This window comes from Lynx canadensis, chromosome A2 (genome assembly GCF_007474595.2).
Source record: "Lynx canadensis isolate LIC74 chromosome A2, mLynCan4.pri.v2, whole genome shotgun sequence".
Classification (NCBI taxonomy): domain Eukaryota; kingdom Metazoa; phylum Chordata; class Mammalia; order Carnivora; family Felidae; genus Lynx; species Lynx canadensis.
Genome location: NC_044304.2, coordinates 4,707,501 through 4,726,154, shown reverse-complemented (window position 1 = coordinate 4,726,154; position 18,654 = coordinate 4,707,501). Strand labels below are relative to the sequence as shown.

Here is an 18,654-nt window from a genome sequence, read left to right as displayed (position 1 = left end):
AGCCCCCCTTGCCCGTGACCCCACCGTCCTTCCCCTCCTCCCCCATCAGTGTACAAGACCAGGCTTCTCAAGAAGGAGCTGTCAGAAGACTTTGATGATTATGTAATGGTCGTCGAGCAGATCATCAAATCAGGTCAGCCCTGCAGTCTGTGTTCTGTCTTTCCACTTCCTTCTTGCTGGTTCCCTGCCCTCCCCCACTCAGCGTCCCCGTCCGTCCCTTCCAGGCTCTGATGAGGTGCAGGTTGGACAGGAGCGCAGGTTCATCAGCCACATTAAGTGCAGAGAAGCCCTGAAGCTGCAGGAGGGGAAACACTACCTCATGTGGGGCATGTCCGCCGACCTGTGGGGAGAGAAACCCAAGTGAGTGTCAGCCCTGTGCATGTCCCACCCCCCACAGTGGGTCGCCCCTTCCCATGCTTTCCCTGCCCTGATCCTGACCTGCCGTCCTCCCCCCAGCATCAGCTACATCATCGGGAAGGACACCTGGCTGGAACAGTGGCCAGAGGCTGATGAATGCCAGGATGAGGAGAATGAGAAGCTGTGTCAAGACCTGGCCAACTTCACTGAGAACATGGTTGTCTTTGGCTGTCCCAACTGACCCCTGCCCACAGTCCCCACAATAAAGCTTCACTGAGAGTTCATGTGTCTCCCAAAGTCGGAAGGTCTTGGAGAGGGAGGAAGAGGCAGCTGTGATCCCCTGCTTCCTCCCCTGCAACTCCTTCCTCCCCGTGGATCACCTGCACGTTTGCTTCCTTCCCCGGGGAGCCCGTGCCCACATGCACCTGCACTGCACCTGCACGTAGTCTGAAGTGAGCCTGCATTTGCGCCAAGTGCTCACCTACTTGCTGTCTTTCCACCTGCATCGTGACCTGTGTGTCCTCTGCCTCCTCCTCTGGGTCCTCACCAGTATCTTCACCTACATCCTTCTCTCATCCACTGTGTGGGTACCAGTATCCTCACCTGCTTTACCCCAGCCCTCCCGAGCATCATTATGCACGAGGGCTCCACAGTCCTCTGCCTCCTCACCTTCCTCCCCTCCTGGATCCTCCGCCTCCTCACCTTCCTCCCACCTGGATCCTCCCCCTACTCATCACCCTCCCAACCTGGATCCTCCCCCTCCTCACCTTCCTCCCAACTAGATTCTGCCTCTCCTCACCTTCCTCCCCTCCTGGATCCTCCACCTCCTCACCTTCCTCCCACCTGGGTCCTCCCCCTCCTCCTCATTCTCCCAGCCTGGATCATCCGCCTCCTCACCTTCCTCCCACCTGGAACCTCCCCCTCCTCATCATCCTCCCCACCTGGATCCTCCCCCACCTCACCTTCCTACCACCTGGATCCTCTGCCTCTTTATCTTCCTCCCACTTGGATCCTCCCCTCCTCTTCTTCCTCCCACCTGGATCCTCCCCCTCCTCACCTTCCTCTCACTTGGATCCTCTGCCTCCTCAGCGTCCTCCCCACCTATATCCTCACCCTCCTCACCTTCCTCCCCACCTGTATCCTCACCCTCCTCACCTTCCTCCCACCTGGATCCTCTCCCTCCTCACCTTCCTCCCACCTGGATCCTCTCCCTCCTCACCTTCCTCCCACCTGGATCCTCTCCCTCCTCACCTTCCTCCCATCTGCACCCTCCCCCTCCTCACCTTCCTCCCCACCTGTATCCTCACCCTCCTCACCTTCCTCCCACCTGGATCCTCTCCCTCCTCACCTTCCTCCCCACCTGTATCCTCACCCTCCTCACCTTCCTCCCACCTGGATCCTCTCCCTCCTCACCTTCCTCCCACCTGGATCCTCCGCCTCCTCACTGTCCTCCCCTCCTGGATCCTCCCCCTCCTCATCATCCTCCCATCCTCCCAACCTGGATCCTCTACCTCCTCACCTTCCTCCCACCTGGATCCTCCCCCTACTCATCATCCTCCCATCCTCCCAGCCTGGATCCTCCGCCTCCTCATCTTCCTCCCACCTGGAACCTCCCCCTCCTCATCATCCTCCCCACCTGGATCCTACCCCACCTCACCTTCCTCCCCACCTGGGTCCTCCACCTCCTCACCTTCCTCCCACCTGGATCCTCCGCGTCCTCACTGTCCGCCCCTCCTGGATCCTCCCCCTCTTCATCATCCTCCCATCCTCCCAACCTGGATCCTCCGCCTCCTCACCTTCCTCCACTCTTGGATCCTCCACGTCCTCACTATCCTCCCACCTGGAACCTCCCCCTCCTCATCATCCTCCCCACCTGGATCTTCCCCCACCTCACCTTCCTCCCACCTGGATCCTCCCCTCCTCAACTTCCTCCCACCTGGACCCTCCGCCTCCTCACCTTCCTCCCCACCGTGATCCTCCTGCTCCTCTCCTTCCTCCCACCCAGATCCTCCACCTCCTCACCTTCTTCCCCACCTGTTCTCACCTTCTGTCCATTTGCCCATCATCTCTAGGGTGTGTGCAACTCCATTCACTACTTTGCCTGCATTCATCCTGGCTGTTCCCAGGCGGCGGCCATAAGGGGCAGGGCTGGCAAGGTTTTCACCGGATATTTGAGTGACCCAGGGAGGGGAAGGCATGAGTCCATTATCAAGAACAGATTGCAGGGGTGGGGGGGAGGTGGGCATTGTGGTCACAGCATCACCTGAGCTGCGCGGGGGGCAGCAGCCACAGGCAAATCATTTCACTGGCTGTTGTTGGAAACTGGGCCCTTGGACGCCTCTTCTGATTAATAACACCACGAGTAAGTCTTGGTCTATGGATGGTGGGATCCAGTTCCTGGCTGTAGATTAGGTCATCATGAGAAAAGTCCTGAGACTGGCAGTCACCTATTTCCCCTAAGACCTCGAGTGCCTGTAAGCCCCACCTCCCAATTCCAGGAATATGGGAGAAATATATCTTGGTTGTCAGGCACCCCTGTCAAGAGGAGACTCAAAAATTCTCACCACTCCCTAGGTGTCCCAGCCTCACTAGGTGACATGTGACCAGACGTCTGCCCACCCGCCTTTATGTCCTTCTTGTCATGTTTTTCATGCCAATTTCTCCCTTTCTTCTGCCCTAGGATTAATTTTCTTCCTTTTTTTTAAATACATTGGTATTTTTTTGTTTGAGCACATGTGGTTCCACACTGTGACAACACAGATATGATCTTTGAAACTCACATTCTAAAGACAGCATGGAGTTGATGTGTTCCATCGATAGTCACTTGATGAACCCGATAGTCACATGAGCCAATTCCTCAAAATAAATTGTGTGTGTGTGTGTATGCGTGTGTGCATGCAGATCATCGATAGATACATAGATACATACATACATAGATAATACATATAAATCGTTAAGTGGTGGATAGATAGATAACATAGATAGATGATAGATAGTAGGCAATAGATGAATGGATGTATGGATGGGTGGATGAAGAGATGAATGAATATATGGATGGATGGATGGATGGATGGATGAATGCATGGTCAAATGGATGGATGGATGGATGGATGGATGGATGGAAGGATGAACAGATGGATGGATTTATGGTTGGGCAGGTAGATGGATGGATGCATGGATGATCAGAAAAATGGATGGATGGATGAATGGATGTATGGATGGGTGGATGAAGAGATGAATGAATATATGGATGGATGGATGGATGGATGGATGAATGCATGGTCAAATGGATGGATGGATGGATGGATGGAAGGATGAACAGATGGATGGATTTATGGTTGGGCAGGTAGATGGATGGATGCATGGATGATCAGAAAAATGGATGAATAGATGAATGGATGGATGGATGGGTGTATTGCATAATGGGTGGTTGGACAGATGGATGGATAAATGGACGGAGGGATGGATGGATGGATGGATGGATGGATTTAGGGATGGATGGTCAGACGGACAGATGGATGGATGGGTGGGTGGGTGGATGGACAGATAGAGATATTACTGGTTTTTTTCTCTGGAGAGCCCTGACTAATGCAGATGGTCAGGGAAGACAGGGATATCTCCTGTGAGGAGAGAATTCTTGAGCCAAGACAGAGATGACAAGGAGGAGCCAGCCATGGAGAATCAGGGAAAAGAACATTCCAGATGAAGGAAACAGTATGTACAAAGTCCTCAAGATGCCTGAGGCCAAGTGAGCACAGGGTATGGACTTCAAGATAGTGAAGATCACTTTGTGTCTACTCTAAGCTCAGGGGAAGGCCAAGCTTTTTCTATAAAGGGCCAGATAGTAAATATCTTAAGGTTTGAGGGCCAAGATAAAATCAAGGAGATCATGAAGGTACTTATGAAACAAGAGAGGAAACTTGTGTCCCGCCATGCCTTCGTCACATGGGATGGGCCATCCTGGGTGGGGGGCATCCTCTATGCCCAGCAGCCAGAGCTGTTCTCTCCATGATAAGGGATTCACCCAAAGGGGAGCAGTTTGGAGATCCAGAAAGGTGGAAGCAGTAGGAGGTAACCCCAAGGTCCGTTTCTCTCTGATCCAGTGATACCCAGATCCCAGCCAACCTTTCCATCCCAAGGTCTACTTTCTCTTCTGGATGAGCTTGTCAAAGGCAAGGCAACTTGCTGAGCCACCAACCCCCAGGATGAGATTCATTCACTCAGTGCCCTGTAGTTACCAACACAGGATTCTCCAACATGTAGGTGGCGGCCAGTATGACCAGCACAGGGCGTGGGCGTGGGCGTGGTGAGATGTTGGCTGTGAGTCAGGGAGGTGGGCACTGGGAGCAGAGTGGGGAACAGGCAGAGAGGGAAGCCCCTGGTGGGTATCTGCAGCTCATTAAAGTGAGCCACTCCCGTACACACAGAGGGGGATGGCTGGATTTGGGCCACGAGGCGTAATGTGCTAGCCCCTGAGGGCTCCGTGGGAAGCCACTGCAATATTTTAAGCAAGGAAGACATGAAGGCTGACTTATGTGTTTGGAAGGCTGATGGTAGCAATTCCAATCCTAGCTATGTGCCCAGAGACTTGGAAGCTGGTACCCAGACAAATATACGTGCGAGCATGCTCATAGCAGCACTTTGCCCAGTAGCCCAAAGGTGGAAACGACTGAAGCGTCCCTCAGCGCGTGAATGGGCAAGCAAACTGGGATGTGTCCATACACTAGAACATTCCTCAGCCCTAACAAGCAAGGACCTGGCTGAGACTTGAAAACATTATACTCAGTGAAGGAAGCCAGATACAAAAGACCACAGGTTGTGTATTTCCACTTTTCTGAAATACCTGAACTATTCAGGACAGGTAACTCCATAGAGCAGGAAAGCTGACTAGTGGTTGCCAAGGGCTGGGAGGCCTGGGGGATGGGGACTGCTTTATGGGTATGGGCTTACCTTTCGAGGCGCTGAAAACGTCTGGGGACCAGACAGAGTTGTCCAACTGTGGAAATGCCCTAAATACCGCTGAACTGCTCACTTTAAAATGGTTGCTTTTATGTTATGTGAATTTCACCTCTAAAATAAAAGAAAATAGTAAATTAAATTAAACCATATAAATTAAAGGAAACAAATACACAAGTTCACACTTGTAGAGGGCAGAGAATGAATTAGGAGGTGGCAAGAGGCAGAGAGAACGTCCAGCTGGAAACCACTGCAAGAATCAGGCCAGAAATGACGGATGCCCTAGTGTGTTAGTGCAGTCTGGCGGCTGTAACAAGATGCCCTACACCGGGCGCCTCAAACGGCAGACATGCATCTCTCAGGGTTCCGGAGGCTGGAAGTCTGAGACACAGGTGCCAGCTTGGTCGGGCTCTGGTGAGGGCTCTGTTCCTGGCTTGTAGACAGTGGCCCTCTCACTGGGTCCTCAAACGTCTTCAAATGGCAGAGACGGAGAGGAAGAGGGAGAGAGGGAGGGAGAGAGTGTCCCGTCAGGGGCACTCATCCCATTCAGGAAGACTCCACCCTCCTGACCTAACTGCCTCCCCAGGGCCCCACCTACAGAGGCCATCAGGTAGGTGATCAGGACATCACCAAATGAACGGGGGGGAGGGGCACAGACACTCAGCCCACAGCACTTCGCAAAGGCAGTAGCAGTGGGTCTGGAAACAGGCGGCTGGGTTCAGATCAGACGTTGAGACTGAATGGCCAGGGCTTGCGAAAAGGTGGGATGTGGGGGAGAAGAGAAAGAGGGCTACTCAGGCCAGTTCGAGGTGCCCCCGGGACGACTTCCAGGCCTTGGATTCAGCCTAGTTAACCTAGCGGCTGGTGGTTACACCACCTGTCTGTGAGTTCCAATTTGAACTTGCATCCATGCATGCACGCATGCACACACACTCACAGGCACACTCATGCACGTGTACACACATCCACACATGCAGGCGTATGTGTGTCTGCTCCTGCACACACCCGTGCACGTGAACACTCATGCACATCGGACACGCACACGCACCTACATGCACACACCTACACACACCCACATGTGTGCATAGATGCACCAACATGCATGCCTGCACCTGCACTCATCTCCATGCACACATACACACAGCACACACACACACACACACACAAACCACTCTTGTATTTTGCACTTCCTTAACCACCATCTCAAACACTATATAGTATTTTCTTCTTTACGAGGCTCATTGTCTCTCACCCCAACAATGGGAGCTCCTTAACACCAGGGACTTTTGTCTGTCTTGTTCACAGCTGTGGCCTCAAACTTAGAACAGTGCCTGGCACACACGTATCCAGAAATATTTGATCGCGGAGTGACCAAAGGCTGAACCCAGGTACCCATAGGTGCCTGTCTGCAGCGTGTGAAGCCCAGGACCATTGGGCAGTTGTGGTTTCTTCCCTGCTCTCAGGGACCCAGCCATGCTAGCCCTGCCCTGAGGTGACTCAGGACCTCATCTGCTCAGGCATGGGGAGACAGTTCTATGGCCCTCAGTGTATATGGTGGATGGACAGACAGACATCCCATTCACGAGGCTGGGGCGCAGCCACAGGTGAAGACAGCCCTGCAGTGTGTGCCAGCTGGGCCTGGGCCTCCTGCTGCTGCTGCTGGCTGCTGGGGGAGATGGCCACACCCCTGCTGGTGAGTAGGGGCTCATGGCTTGTGGCAGGTGGGTCTCCTGTGTCACTGTGCATGTCTCTGTGCACGTGTGTGCAGGACAGGAGACAGATTAAGTGTAGCCCAGTGCAAGTCAATTCACTTCTCTGAACCTCAGTTTCCTCATCTGTAAAATGGGTGTGATAATACAAGTACCTACCTCACAGGGAATGAAATACAATATTGTGTGTGTGTGTGTGTACATGGGCTGGAAGAAGTGATTCTGCAGCAGGGAGGCCACAGACCACAGGGATGCAGACAACAGACAGATGGACTGGGACAGTGAGTGCAGGGGAGAGGGAGGACGATGGAAGATGGCTTGGAGGACGGGCAGGGCTGTCAACGAAACAAGGTGAGGAAGAGAAGCAGGTGTTGGAAACAATAAACATACAGTCCATGTGCAGTGGGGCCTCACCACGTGCGGGGCACCAAGATGAGCCTCTGCCTGCCCCATGCCACTGGCTTGTCACCCAATGCTCAGAGGGACATTCATGGCTGTGAATGTCCAGCCTGCCCCTGCACCCTCCACGGTGGGGGTCCCTGATGCTCAGGCCTCTCCTGAGCTTGAGTCAGGGGTGCGGGGGAGTGGGGGAAGCAGCCGTGGGGCAGATCAAATCCAGCCGGGCCAAGTTTACCTTCCGGTTAATGAGTAATGAGTAGGGGGAGAAGGGGAGGCCTGGGCTGCATGGTGGGGGAGGTGCCCAGGCCATGGGTCCTGGAGGGAAAATCTCAGAAAGCAGTGTAGCAAGGACCCCATCCTGGAAGTGGGGGGCCAGGAGGGGAGGGGCAGTCCCCGCTGTTCCCAGGCCTGGCACCGACTCAAGGGTGAGGGTGGGGGGTGCAGCAGGGAAATCACTGCACTCAAGGGGGTGGGGGGGAGAGGGGTGCCTGGGCTCCCCCCACCCAGAAATCCTCCCCTTTCCTTCCCCTTCTTCTCCTTCCTCCAGCTGGGGTGCCAGACGAAACTCAGGACACCAGTTCAACTGGAATCGGGGACACATAGCCAATACTGTGTTAGGGTTAAGTGCCTTCCAGAGACCCCACTTAGCCTCAACTCAAGCAGCCTGGCTCTCCGGCTGTCCAACCTGGAATGTTGGACAGGGCAAGCCAGCTAACGGGAATCCCATCCTCCAGGCCTCCTCCTCTCTCTCCCCTGCTGGCTTATCTTGCCTGCCATTCCTCTCCCACACTTCCGGGCACAATGGGCATAGAGATGAACCCATAGGAAGGCATTGGTTAACAAACGCATGGCCAGAAACTGACTGGGCGCCAGGCCCAGACACCTGGGGTGGGGAGCTCTCTGGCCCTCAGTGTTCCTCCACCGCTAAGTAGGTGCAACAGGGAAAGGTCCCTGTTTACCAACTGACCTTGACCCTGAGGGAGACCTTGGCAGGGGGAAGGTGTGTCCATGTTGCTGGAGGACATGCCCTTGGGTTAGTTACCCCAGGACACACCGGCCCCAGGGATTGAAAAACTTAGGAAATGGTATTGAGAAATCTGGGGCAGCTCCAGGAAGGGGGAAGCCACGGGAGCTGTGGGCTGGGCTGAGCTTGCAGGGGGGAGGCGGGAGCCAGATAAAAGGCAGCCTCCAGCAGCCTCTGCTCATTCCCTCCCAGTCCGCTTCCTCCGTCCCTCTGTCCCTCCACCGTCCCTGCACCATGGGGCCTGCCTCAGGCCCCAGCCTGCTGCTGCTGCTGCTGCTTCCCATCCTGCCCCTGGCACCGGGGGACCCCATGTGAGTGGTCATGACCCTTCTCCAAACCGGGCTACTTGTGAGGTGGGGGTGGGGTCAGGTCCTAGTGGAATCCAGGGCGCACGTGGGTGTCTGCGGAGGCAGGGGTCAGCGGGTTGGGATGTGAATGGCCTTGGGCTGCCTGTGAGCTCATGATTTCATGAGCTGGGGGTTCATGGCACTCGGGTTACAATGGGAGGCGGATGTTTCTAGAAGCAGGGGTCTGCGGGTTTGGGTGCCTGTGGTATGTTCAGTGATTCCGTGGCTGTGGAATCACTTGGAGGCCTCGAGTTCTGACTTCACAGGATTTGGGGGCTTCGTGCTATGTGGGTGAGGATTGGAACCCTGGTCCCTAGAACGGCAGCTCCGTCCCGTGTTCCACCCGACCTGCAGGTTCTCCATGATCACCCCCAACATCCTGCGGCTGGAGAATGAGGAGAAGGTGCTGCTGGAGGCCCATGACTATGGAGGCAACATTGCAGTCACAGTCAGCGTCAACGACTTTCCAGACAGGAAGATAAGTTTGTCCAGAGGAAACACTTATCTGACCAAGGATAATGACCACATGAGCACAGTCAACATCAAGGTGCGTGCACCTGCTGGCGCCCGTCCCCGCTCTGAGTCTCCTCCATGTTTTGAACCCATCCCACTTGGAAGCCCCTCCCCATTATGACCAGGTGCCACTTGGAAGCCCCTCCCTCTCTGAGACTCCTCCTTCAATTAGCTTCTCCTATCCTGAGCCCCTAGCTTTGAGCCCCTCTCCTAAGAGAGGTCCTCTGAGCCCCTTGTCTAATTCCCCCTACTCATCCCCCTTTCTGATCCCTACCCATCTTAGACCCTTGCTCCCTCCCCTACTACCCCTCCGCTCCCAACCTGGGCACACCAGGGAGACCCGGAGTGGTGGACAGGTGCTAATGGCAGGAAGGGCAGGCAGGTGTGGACCCCACTGAAAGCCTGGGGCTGAATGCGGGCAAGGGACCGGGAGGCAACATCTCAATGACTCTCTGGCTATGCCTAGATCCCAGCCAACTGGGAATTAACATCAGGGAAGGGGAAAAAATTCGTGACTGTCCAGGCGGACTTCGGGGGCACCGTGGTGGAGAAGGTGGTGCTGGTCAGCTTTCAGAGCGGGTACCTCTTCATCCAGACAGACAAGCCCATCTATACCCCAGGCTCCACGGGTAAGGGGCTGGGCAGTGGCTGGAGAGAGGGCTGGGAGGGACTGTGGGGAGGGGCAGGGCCTCACTCGCCGCCCCCTTTCTCTAACATCATCTCCCAGTCCTCTACCGGATCTTTACCGTGGACAACGATCTACTGCCCGTGGGCCGGACCATTATCGTCAGCATCCAGGTACCAGCAGCGGGGAACCCAGACGATGACTCCCCCTGGGCAGAGACTCGGGGAGAGACAAAGAGATAGAGAGACACAGAGAAGAGATTCCGGAAAAGGCAGGACTGCAGAGGCCTAAAGGCAAAGAGACCTGTAGAGCCATGAACACAGAAAGAGCCCTGGACACAGGGCAGAGATCCAGGGATACCAGGCACAGTGATGCTTCTGCCCGTGGATTCCGGTTCCAGGCAAACCTCTGGGGACCGTGTCACTCCGGACAGGTCACTTCACCCTCCTGGGCCTTGGTTTGCTCAGCTGAAGATTGAGATGACAGATAAAAACTCTCTGTAGCCCAATCCGCCTCCTGCTGCCAGGGGGCAGCCTCGAGCACCCAACTCCTGTCCCACCCTCCTCCACCCAGAGCCCTCCAGGAGCTCCCACCTCCTTGGGGTAAAAGCCTAAGTCCTCCCAGCACTCCCCAAGGCCCTGCAAGACTTGCCCAGTCCCCTACCTGTCCTCCTCTCCTCCTCTCCTCCCCCTCTTCCCCTCACTCACTCTGCTCCAGCCACATGGGCCTTATTGCTGTCCCTCCAACTGCCATAAAGAGCCAGCCCTAGGACCTTTGCACAGGCTGTTCCCCCACTACTCACAAAACGCTCTTCCTCCAAATACCCACATAGCTTGCCCCATCACGTCATTCAAGTCTCTGCTCAAATGTCACCAATGGCACAATTTTACAGGGAAGCCTCTCTGAGGACCTGTAAAATTGCAAACACCCTCTCTCAACTCTCTCTCTCTCTCTCTCTCTCTCTCACACACACACACACACACACACACACACACACACTCCACTGGTCTCCCTTCCTGTCATCTCCTTTAGGCACCCTATAAATTGAATGTATTCATTTGCTAATTGCCCGCTCCCTAGACCTCCACAGAACCTAAATTCCAGACAGGATGGGTGCTTGGCATACAGTAATTTCATTACAATTTACTGGGCTAAGGCAGGAAAGGGGTGGGGGGGAGGGGGAATGGAAGGAGGAAGTGAAGGACAGAGGGAAGAGGTAGGTGGTTCTCAGAGGATCGTCATGAGTATTTCTTGCAATCACGCAAAGGTAACAGGGACCAGGTCCTGACAGCCACAAGCTGACTGTGGGGATCGGTGGGATTTGTGGGGAACGGAGAACACACACCTCTAACGGTAGAGCCTCTGCCCAGTTCCAGTCAAATGTCGCTATGTGCCAACAGGAACCTGTATCCACGGTTATCCCAATTTCCAAGAGAAGCCAGAAAGCCAGACTTTTACATGATGTCTCCTGGTGTTTAGTTATTTGCAACGAATGACATACTGTGTGTTAGGTTGAACCACACGACTTTGTGTTCTTGTAGGTCAAAGAGTCGAAGGTAGGCAATGCTGTGTGACTTAGCGCCCATAGGATGCTTACCACAGGGTCCCGCACAAAGTAGGTGATAAATGCTAGTTACTATCAGTGTTCAGACAGCCGCCGACGAGAGTGAGCTCCAGCTTACATGAATCATGTGCCAAGCCACTGAGGTAGGGGCTATGTTCCTCTCCTTCTTCTAGCTGGGCACATAGAGCACAGAGACATCAAGTAATTTGCCCAAGGTGACACAGCGCATAAATGGGAGAGTGGGCATTTGAACCCAGGCTGACTGACTCAAGTCCATGTTCATAACCACTGCCCCAGTAGTCATGACACAGACAGTGTCCAGACACAGAGAGGAGGAAGAGAGCCTAGGGGCTAAACCAGGTCTCTGAAGAGACACACCCTCCCTGTCAGACCCCCGACGGTGTTCCCATCAAGAGGGACTTCTTGTCTTCTGGGAGGCTGTTTGGCATCTCGTCCCTGTCTTGGAACATCCCGGAGCAGGTCAAGTATGTCAGGCCCTCCTAGAGGGGGTTCCCTTTGCCAAGGGAGGGCGTCTGGCTGGCTCACTCACCTGCCTTCCCCACAGTACAGGGCAGTGGAAGATAGAAGCCCACTATGAAGATGCCCCACAGCAGGTATTCTCTGCTGAGTTCGAGGTGAAGGAGTACGGTAAGAGGAGGAAGGAGTCAGGGTGGGGGCCCCAAGTGCCAGGCCCAGTGCTGACAGCCTACTGGTGCCGTCTCGACCCCAGTGCTGCCCAGTTTTGAGGTCCAAGTGGAGCCTACAGAGAAATTCTACTACATTGATGACCCACAGGGCCTGGAGGTCACCATCACGGCCAGGTGAGGGGCTAGGAATGGGGCCAGGTGGGAGGGGAGGGGAGGGGGGCCAGGTGAGGGCTAGATGATGGGCCAGGTTGGCAGCTAGGGGTGGAGCCAGGTAGGGGCCGGGTAAGGGAACCCGGGAGCGTTGTGGCCAGGTGTGGGACCAGATACTGGCCAGGTAAGCACCAGGCGAGGGACCAGGGGTCCGTGGAAGTTTGCAGGCAGCCTCGCCCTTCAGGAGAGGAGCATCTGAGACCCTCTTGCCTCTCAGGTTCTTGTATGGGAAGAATGTGGATGGAATAGCCTTCGTCATCTTTGGGGTCCAGGATGGTGAGCAGAGGATTTCGCTGCCCCAGTCCCTCAGCCGTGTTCAGGTGCTCTGCCCCTCTGAGCCTCCTCCACTTTGGACTTCCCCCTCCCTCACCTGCGCCCCTCCCCCTCTCTGAGCCTTCCTTCCTCCCCCAGATCGATGATGGCAGTGGGGAGGCCAGGCTGGAACGAAAGGTCCTGCTGAGCGGGGTGGAACCCTCCGGAGCAGATGCCCTGGTGGGGAAGTCGTTGTACGTGTCTGTCACCGTTATCCTGCACTCAGGTGAGGCCTGGTCTGAGGAAAGGGACCCAAATGAGGGGGGAGGCCCAGTGTGCGGGCAGAGGCCCAGAATGGATGTGGAATGCAGTGTGACAGGGGAGAACCAGTCTGAGGGCAGAGGCCAAGTGTAAGAGAGGATATCCAGAGGAAAGTGATACCCAGTGAGACAAAGGAGGCCCATTGTGAGGGTAGGAGGAGCCCCAGAGAGAAAGTGGGACCCAGTCTGATAGAGGTGGCCCATTCTGAGTGGGGGAGGTCCAGAATGAAAGTGGGATCCAGTCTCATAGAGGAGGGCCAATCTGAGGGGTAGGCCCACTATGAAGGTGGGATCCAGTCTGAGGGGGGAGGCCTAGTGTGCGGGGGAGGCCCAGTATGAAAGTGGGATCCAGTCTAACAGGGAAGACCCAGTCTGAGGGGGAGGCCCAGTATGAATGTGGGATCCAGTCTGATAGAGGTGGCCCATTTCGAGGAAGGGAGGTCCAGAATGAAAGAGAGATCCAGTCTGTAGAGGAGGCCCAGTCTGAGGGGGGAGGCCCAGTATGGATATGGGATCCAGTCTGATAGAGAAGCCCAGTCTGATGGGGGAGGCCAGAATGAAGGTGGGCTCAAGTCTGACAGAGGAGGCCCAGTGAGGGGGAGTCCAGAATGAAGGTGGGATCCAGTCTGATAGAGGAGGCCCAATCTCATGGGGGGACGCCAGAATGAAGGTGGGATCCAGTCTGACATGGGAGGCCCAGTCTGAGGGGGGAGGTCCAGAATGAAAGTGAGATCCAGTCTGATACAGGAGGCCCAGTGAGGGTGCAGGCCAGAATGAAGGTGGGATCCAGTCTGATAGAGGAGGCCCAGTCTGAAGGGGGGAGGCCAGAATGAAGGTGGGATGCAGTCTGATAGAGGTGGCTGAGTCTGAGGGGGGAGGCCCAGAATGAAATTGGGATGTAGTCTGTCAGGTGAGGCCAAGTCTGAGAGGGGAGGCCCAGTATGAATATGGGAACCAGTCTGATAGAGGAGGCCCATTCTGAGGGGGGGAGCTCCAGAATGAAGGGGGGATCCAGTCTGATATGGGAGGCCCAGTCTGAGGGGGGAGGCCCAGTATGAAGGTGGGAGCCAGTCTGATAGAGGAGGCCCAGTCTGATGGGGGGAGGCCAGAATGAAGGTGGGATCCAGTCTGACACAGGAGGCCCAGTCTGAGGGGGGAGGCCCAGTATGAATGCGTGATCCAGTCTGACAAAAGAGGCCAAGTCTGAAGGTGGCAGCCAGTGACAGGGTAGCCATAGTCTGAGGAATGAAGGTGCCTGCCAGTTTGTCAGAGGAGGCCTGGTCTGAGGGAGGCCCACTATGAAGGTGGGAAGTTGTCTGACAGAGGAGGCCTGGTCTGAGGGAGGAGGTCCAGAATAAAAGTGAGATCCAGTCTGATAGAGGAGGCCCAGTCTCAGGAGGGCGGCCCAAAATGAAATTGGGATCCAGTCTCACAGAGTGGACCCAGTCTGAAAACAGGCCCAGTGAGGTTGGGGGCCAGTCTGACAGAGGAGGTCCCATCCTAGTGGGGAGGCCAGAATGAAGGTGGGCAACAGTCTGACAGAGGAAGTCTGAGCACAGAAGGCCAGTATGAAGATTGGATCCTGTCTAATGGATGATGTCCAGTCTGAGGAGGGAGGCCCAGCATGAAGGTGGGATCCAGTCTGACAGAGGAGTCCCAGTGATGGGGGAGGAACAGAATGAAGGTTCTAGCCAGTCTGATGGGGGAGGAACAGAATGAAGGTTCCAGCCAGTCTGATGGAGGAGGCCCAGTCTGAGGGAGGCCCAGTGTAAGGTGTGGTCCAACCTGGAGGGGTGGCCCAGGAGCCTGCCCTCACGGGTGGCCCCCTCAGGCAGCGACATGGTGGAGGCGGAGCGCAGCGGGATCCCCATCGTGACCTCCCCCTACCAGATCCACTTCACCAAGACGTCCAAGTTCTTCAAACCAGGCATGCCCTTTGACCTCATGGTGAGACCCGGTGTGGGGCTGCTTCCCCCACCCTTCCCCTGAGCATCAGCCACGCCTCTGGGTCGACCTGAACGCCCTCCACCTGCCCCTGCACTGCACCCGCAGGTGTTTGTGACAAACCCCGACGGCTCCCCAGCACGCAACGTCCCCGTGGTGACCCAGTACTCCAAAGGGTCCTCCTTCACCCAGGAAGACGGCGTGGCCAAGCTGATCATCAACACACACAAAACCTTTAGGTCCCTGCCCATCACCGTGAGTTCTCGCCCACCTCTAGCCCCACTTCTGGGAGATAGGGGACTGGATTTGCATGGAGGGAATCTGTCCTCTGCCACAGTCATCCTGCTACGTGAGGAGTGGGGTCCTTTTATTGTGTCAGGGGATCCTGCCATTCACATAGAGGGTTTTCATCTGCATAGAGGGGATCTTATCTGCACCAGCAGTCTGGCCATCTGCATAGGTATATTCTAAGGATCCGGTGATTACATTTGACCCACCTGGATAATCCAAAACAGACTCCCATCCTCAGACCCTTAATCCCATTTGCAAACTCCCTCGGCCAGGGAAGGTACCGTATTCCCAGGCCCCAGGGATTAGGATGTGGACATCTTTGGGGGGCCAGAATTCATCCCCCTTTCCTCACCCAGGTAAGCACTAGGAAGGATGGTATCCCAGAGTCACGACAGACCAACAGGACTATGAACGCCCAACCCTACAGCACCATGAGTAATAACTACCTGCACATCTCTGTGCCTCGCGTGGAGCTCAAGCCAGGGGAAGATCTCAACGTCAACTTCCACCTGCGAATTGACCCCACCACCACCCAGGAGAACAACATCCGCTACTTCACCTACCTGGTCCGTGCCCTCCTAGGATCCCCAGACCCCTCCTCCTTACTTCTGCAGCACCCCCAGGCCAGGGCCACCCCCCCGCCCGACCTTGCTGATTCTCCCTTAGGCCAACCTGTCTCCCCCAGATCATGAACAAAGGGAAGCTGTTGAAGGTGGAGCGTCAGACGCGGGAGCCCGGCCAGGACATGTACGCGCTGCCCCTGACCATCACTGAGGACTTCATTCCTTCCTTCCGACTGGTGGCTTATTACACCTTCATTAACAACAAGGGCCAGAGGGAGGTGGTGGCCGATTCCGTGTGGGTGGATGTCAAGGACTCCTGTGTGGGCAAGGTAAGCTTCCGGAGCCTTCCTCTGCACCCATCTTGGCTCTCCCCGCCTGGCCAGTGCTCGCTCCGTCTCTGCCTCTCTCCAGCCTTCTGGGTGGGCTCCCCAACCGAGGCCCATCTTCTCCTTTTCCAGCTCCTTCTCTCCCCACCTCTGTTTCAGCCTCAGTATCTCCCTCCCTGCTGGCCTTTCCGCCTTCAGTCTGTCTGTCTCCACCATTGCCCCTTCCTGACCAGCACAGCAGGGACACTGCCCTGGGCTGACTGCTGATGGAGACCCAGCCTGGCAGGGCTGACCCCTCACTCCTACCTCTGTGCACACCCCCCCCCAACAGCTGGTGGTGAAAGGTGGCAAGAAGGAAAAGAAGGTGTACCCACCTGGGCAGCTTTTGACCATCAAGATCGAGGGTGACCGGGGTTCCCGAGTGGGGTTCGTGGCAGTGGACAAGGGCGTGTTCGTGCTGAACAGGAATAGGTTAACTCAGAGCAAGGTGCGCCCTGTACCGCTGGGGTGTGGAGGAAGCAAAGGGGTGGCGTGGGCCTGAGGCGCAGGTGGCGCTCAGAAGGGAACCGGAAGTGGGGTTAGGCGTGGGCTGGACGGAAGGTGGGACGGACACAGACGTGGCACGGAAGTGAAGGCTGCGGGTGGGAGCGTAGACGGAGGAGTCCGAGCTGGGGGTGGTTGGCGGGGGCTGTGCACACACCTCTGAGAGGGGCCTGGGACCAGAACGCAGGGGTGGTCGGACATGTCAGCCTGGTGGTGGAGGCCTGCCCGCGAACCCTGCCCTCCCGCAGATCTGGAACATGGTGGAGAAGGCTGACATCGGCTGCACTCCAGGCGGCGGGAAGGACTATGCCGGCGTCTTCACGGACGCAGGGTTGGCCTTCCAGACCAACAAAAACCTGCAGACCCCGGATAGGACAGGTGAGGGCCGGGGAGGGGTGGGGCCTCCACCCCAGATGCTGAGAGCAAATGGAGGGCACTGTTCTGAGGTCCTCAGTTGCTGAGAACAGGTGGGGGCCCTGGATTCAAGTCCTGCCCCAGCCCCCACCTAGTGAATCACTGCCCGCTGAGCCTCAGTTTCCTCATCTGTCAAATGGGAGCAGCAACACCCCTCCCTCACGGCTACTGAGAGGTGTACATCGGGGACCCTCAGTTGACGCTTAACCCATCTTGTTCGCGTGTGCCCTCCCCTCAGATCCCGAGTGCCCCAAACCAGATGCCTGGCGCCGCCGCTCAGTGATGCTCACAGAGAAGAGGATGGACAAAGGTGGGGGCCCCCACCCTTCCTCCAAACCCTGCCCATCCGGGATCCAGCCCAGGAGGGAGGAGGGCAGGGCCGGGCCCTGGGGACGTCCTACCCTTGGTCGGCCCGAGCTCCTCCTGCTTTGAAGTCCCGGCTGAGGCCCTGACCGGTGTCGTGTCCACGCAGCGGGTCAGTACCCGAAGGAGCTGCGCAAGTGCTGTGAACATGGCATGCGGGAGAACCCCACGAAGTTCTCGTGCGAGCGCAGGGCCGGGTTCATCCAGCACGAGGCCTCGTGCGTGAAGGCCTTCCTGGACTGTTGCAACCGCATCGGCAGTACCCACAGTGCCCTGGGCCTGACCCGGAGTGAGTCCACCTGCCTGTGGGCCAGCCAGAGGGGGGAAGCTCGGTCACAGCGAGGAGGGCCTGGTCTGATGGGAGAGGGCTTGCTCCGAGGGAGGAGGGCATGGTCTGAGCAGGGAGGCTGGCCAGAATGGGGAGGCTCAATGAAGCCTCGATCAGGCTTGAGGGGTGAGGGGATGGTCTGAGTGGGGAGGCTCCCTTAGAGGGGAGAGGGCCTGGTCTGAGGGAGGAGGCCCAGGTCAGAGTGTTGAGGCTCAGTGAGAAGGAGGAGGGCCTGTTTGAGGGAGGAGAACCTATCTGAGGGGGGGAAGGGGCCTGTTTGGGTGGAAGGATGCCTGTGTCTGAGGGGGGAGGAGGGCCTGTCTGAAGGGGGAGGATGCTTCTGTCTGAGATGCGTTTTTAGCCTGCCTTTACCAAAGAAAACTCATTTATGTTGCTTTCCAAAGAGGTGCCTAACTCAATGCCTAACAACATCTGTTGATTTGTTTTCATTCATTCATCCCTCCCTCCCTCATTCATTCATTCACTATTTCATTCATTCACTCATTCATTCATTCATTCATTCATTCAGTTCTGGATAAGACAAAACATGTGCACACTTGAAACTTTACATCTCGGGCCAAATAAATCTTAAGCCAAGAGAAAATTTCTCTTCCAAGAAGCCCATTGAAAGCAGAACCAGAGTGGTCCCCACCACAAGGCGGCCCTGACAGAACTGGTGGGAATCCTACCTGCCATTTGCTCAGAGCCTTTGAGCCCAGTGAGGCCTGATGTCTGCTTTTTAAAAATGCTTTTTGATGTGTCTTATGTAGAGAAAGGCCTTTCTGCTAGGATGGGTGCAGTGGAAACCAAGCCCACAGAGAGCCCCCCGCCCCACGGGCAGCATGGCCCCTGTCGTGAGGGTCCCCCTGGCAGATTCCCTCTCGGCCCGCCCTGTCCAGATTGCTTGCTTTCTTTCTTTCTTTTTATTTTATTTTTTATTTTTTTTTAAATTTATATCC

General features: G+C 56.0%; 2 protein-coding genes across 2 annotated transcripts in view; both read left to right on the top strand.

The window, feature by feature from the left end:
- LOC115499303 (complement C3-like) overlaps positions 1-634 on the top strand; it is a 40,028-nt gene extending 39,394 nt beyond the window's left edge. The window contains exons 39-41 of the mRNA XM_030293107.2: positions 50-133; positions 225-360; positions 457-634. Of these exons, the coding sequence (XP_030148967.1) occupies positions 50-133; positions 225-360; positions 457-598 (362 nt within the window). The 3' untranslated portion in view covers positions 599-634. The remainder of the gene's footprint in view (positions 1-49; positions 134-224; positions 361-456) is intronic.
- A 7,980-nt stretch (positions 635-8,614) lies between these two features.
- Positions 8,615-18,654, top strand: part of LOC115499687 (complement C3-like) — a 44,974-nt gene continuing 34,934 nt past the window's right edge. Inside the window, exons 1-17 of the mRNA XM_030293831.1 lie at positions 8,615-8,756; positions 9,147-9,339; positions 9,772-9,934; positions 10,033-10,103; positions 11,885-11,979; positions 12,060-12,142; positions 12,225-12,315; positions 12,569-12,671; positions 12,763-12,889; positions 14,755-14,870; positions 14,976-15,122; positions 15,515-15,724; positions 15,844-16,050; positions 16,379-16,534; positions 16,839-16,968; positions 17,243-17,314; positions 17,477-17,656. Coding sequence (XP_030149691.1) covers positions 8,680-8,756; positions 9,147-9,339; positions 9,772-9,934; positions 10,033-10,103; positions 11,885-11,979; positions 12,060-12,142; positions 12,225-12,315; positions 12,569-12,671; positions 12,763-12,889; positions 14,755-14,870; positions 14,976-15,122; positions 15,515-15,724; positions 15,844-16,050; positions 16,379-16,534; positions 16,839-16,968; positions 17,243-17,314; positions 17,477-17,656 — 2,221 coding nt within the window. The 5' untranslated portion in view covers positions 8,615-8,679. The remainder of the gene's footprint in view (positions 8,757-9,146; positions 9,340-9,771; positions 9,935-10,032; positions 10,104-11,884; positions 11,980-12,059; positions 12,143-12,224; positions 12,316-12,568; positions 12,672-12,762; positions 12,890-14,754; positions 14,871-14,975; positions 15,123-15,514; positions 15,725-15,843; positions 16,051-16,378; positions 16,535-16,838; positions 16,969-17,242; positions 17,315-17,476; positions 17,657-18,654) is intronic.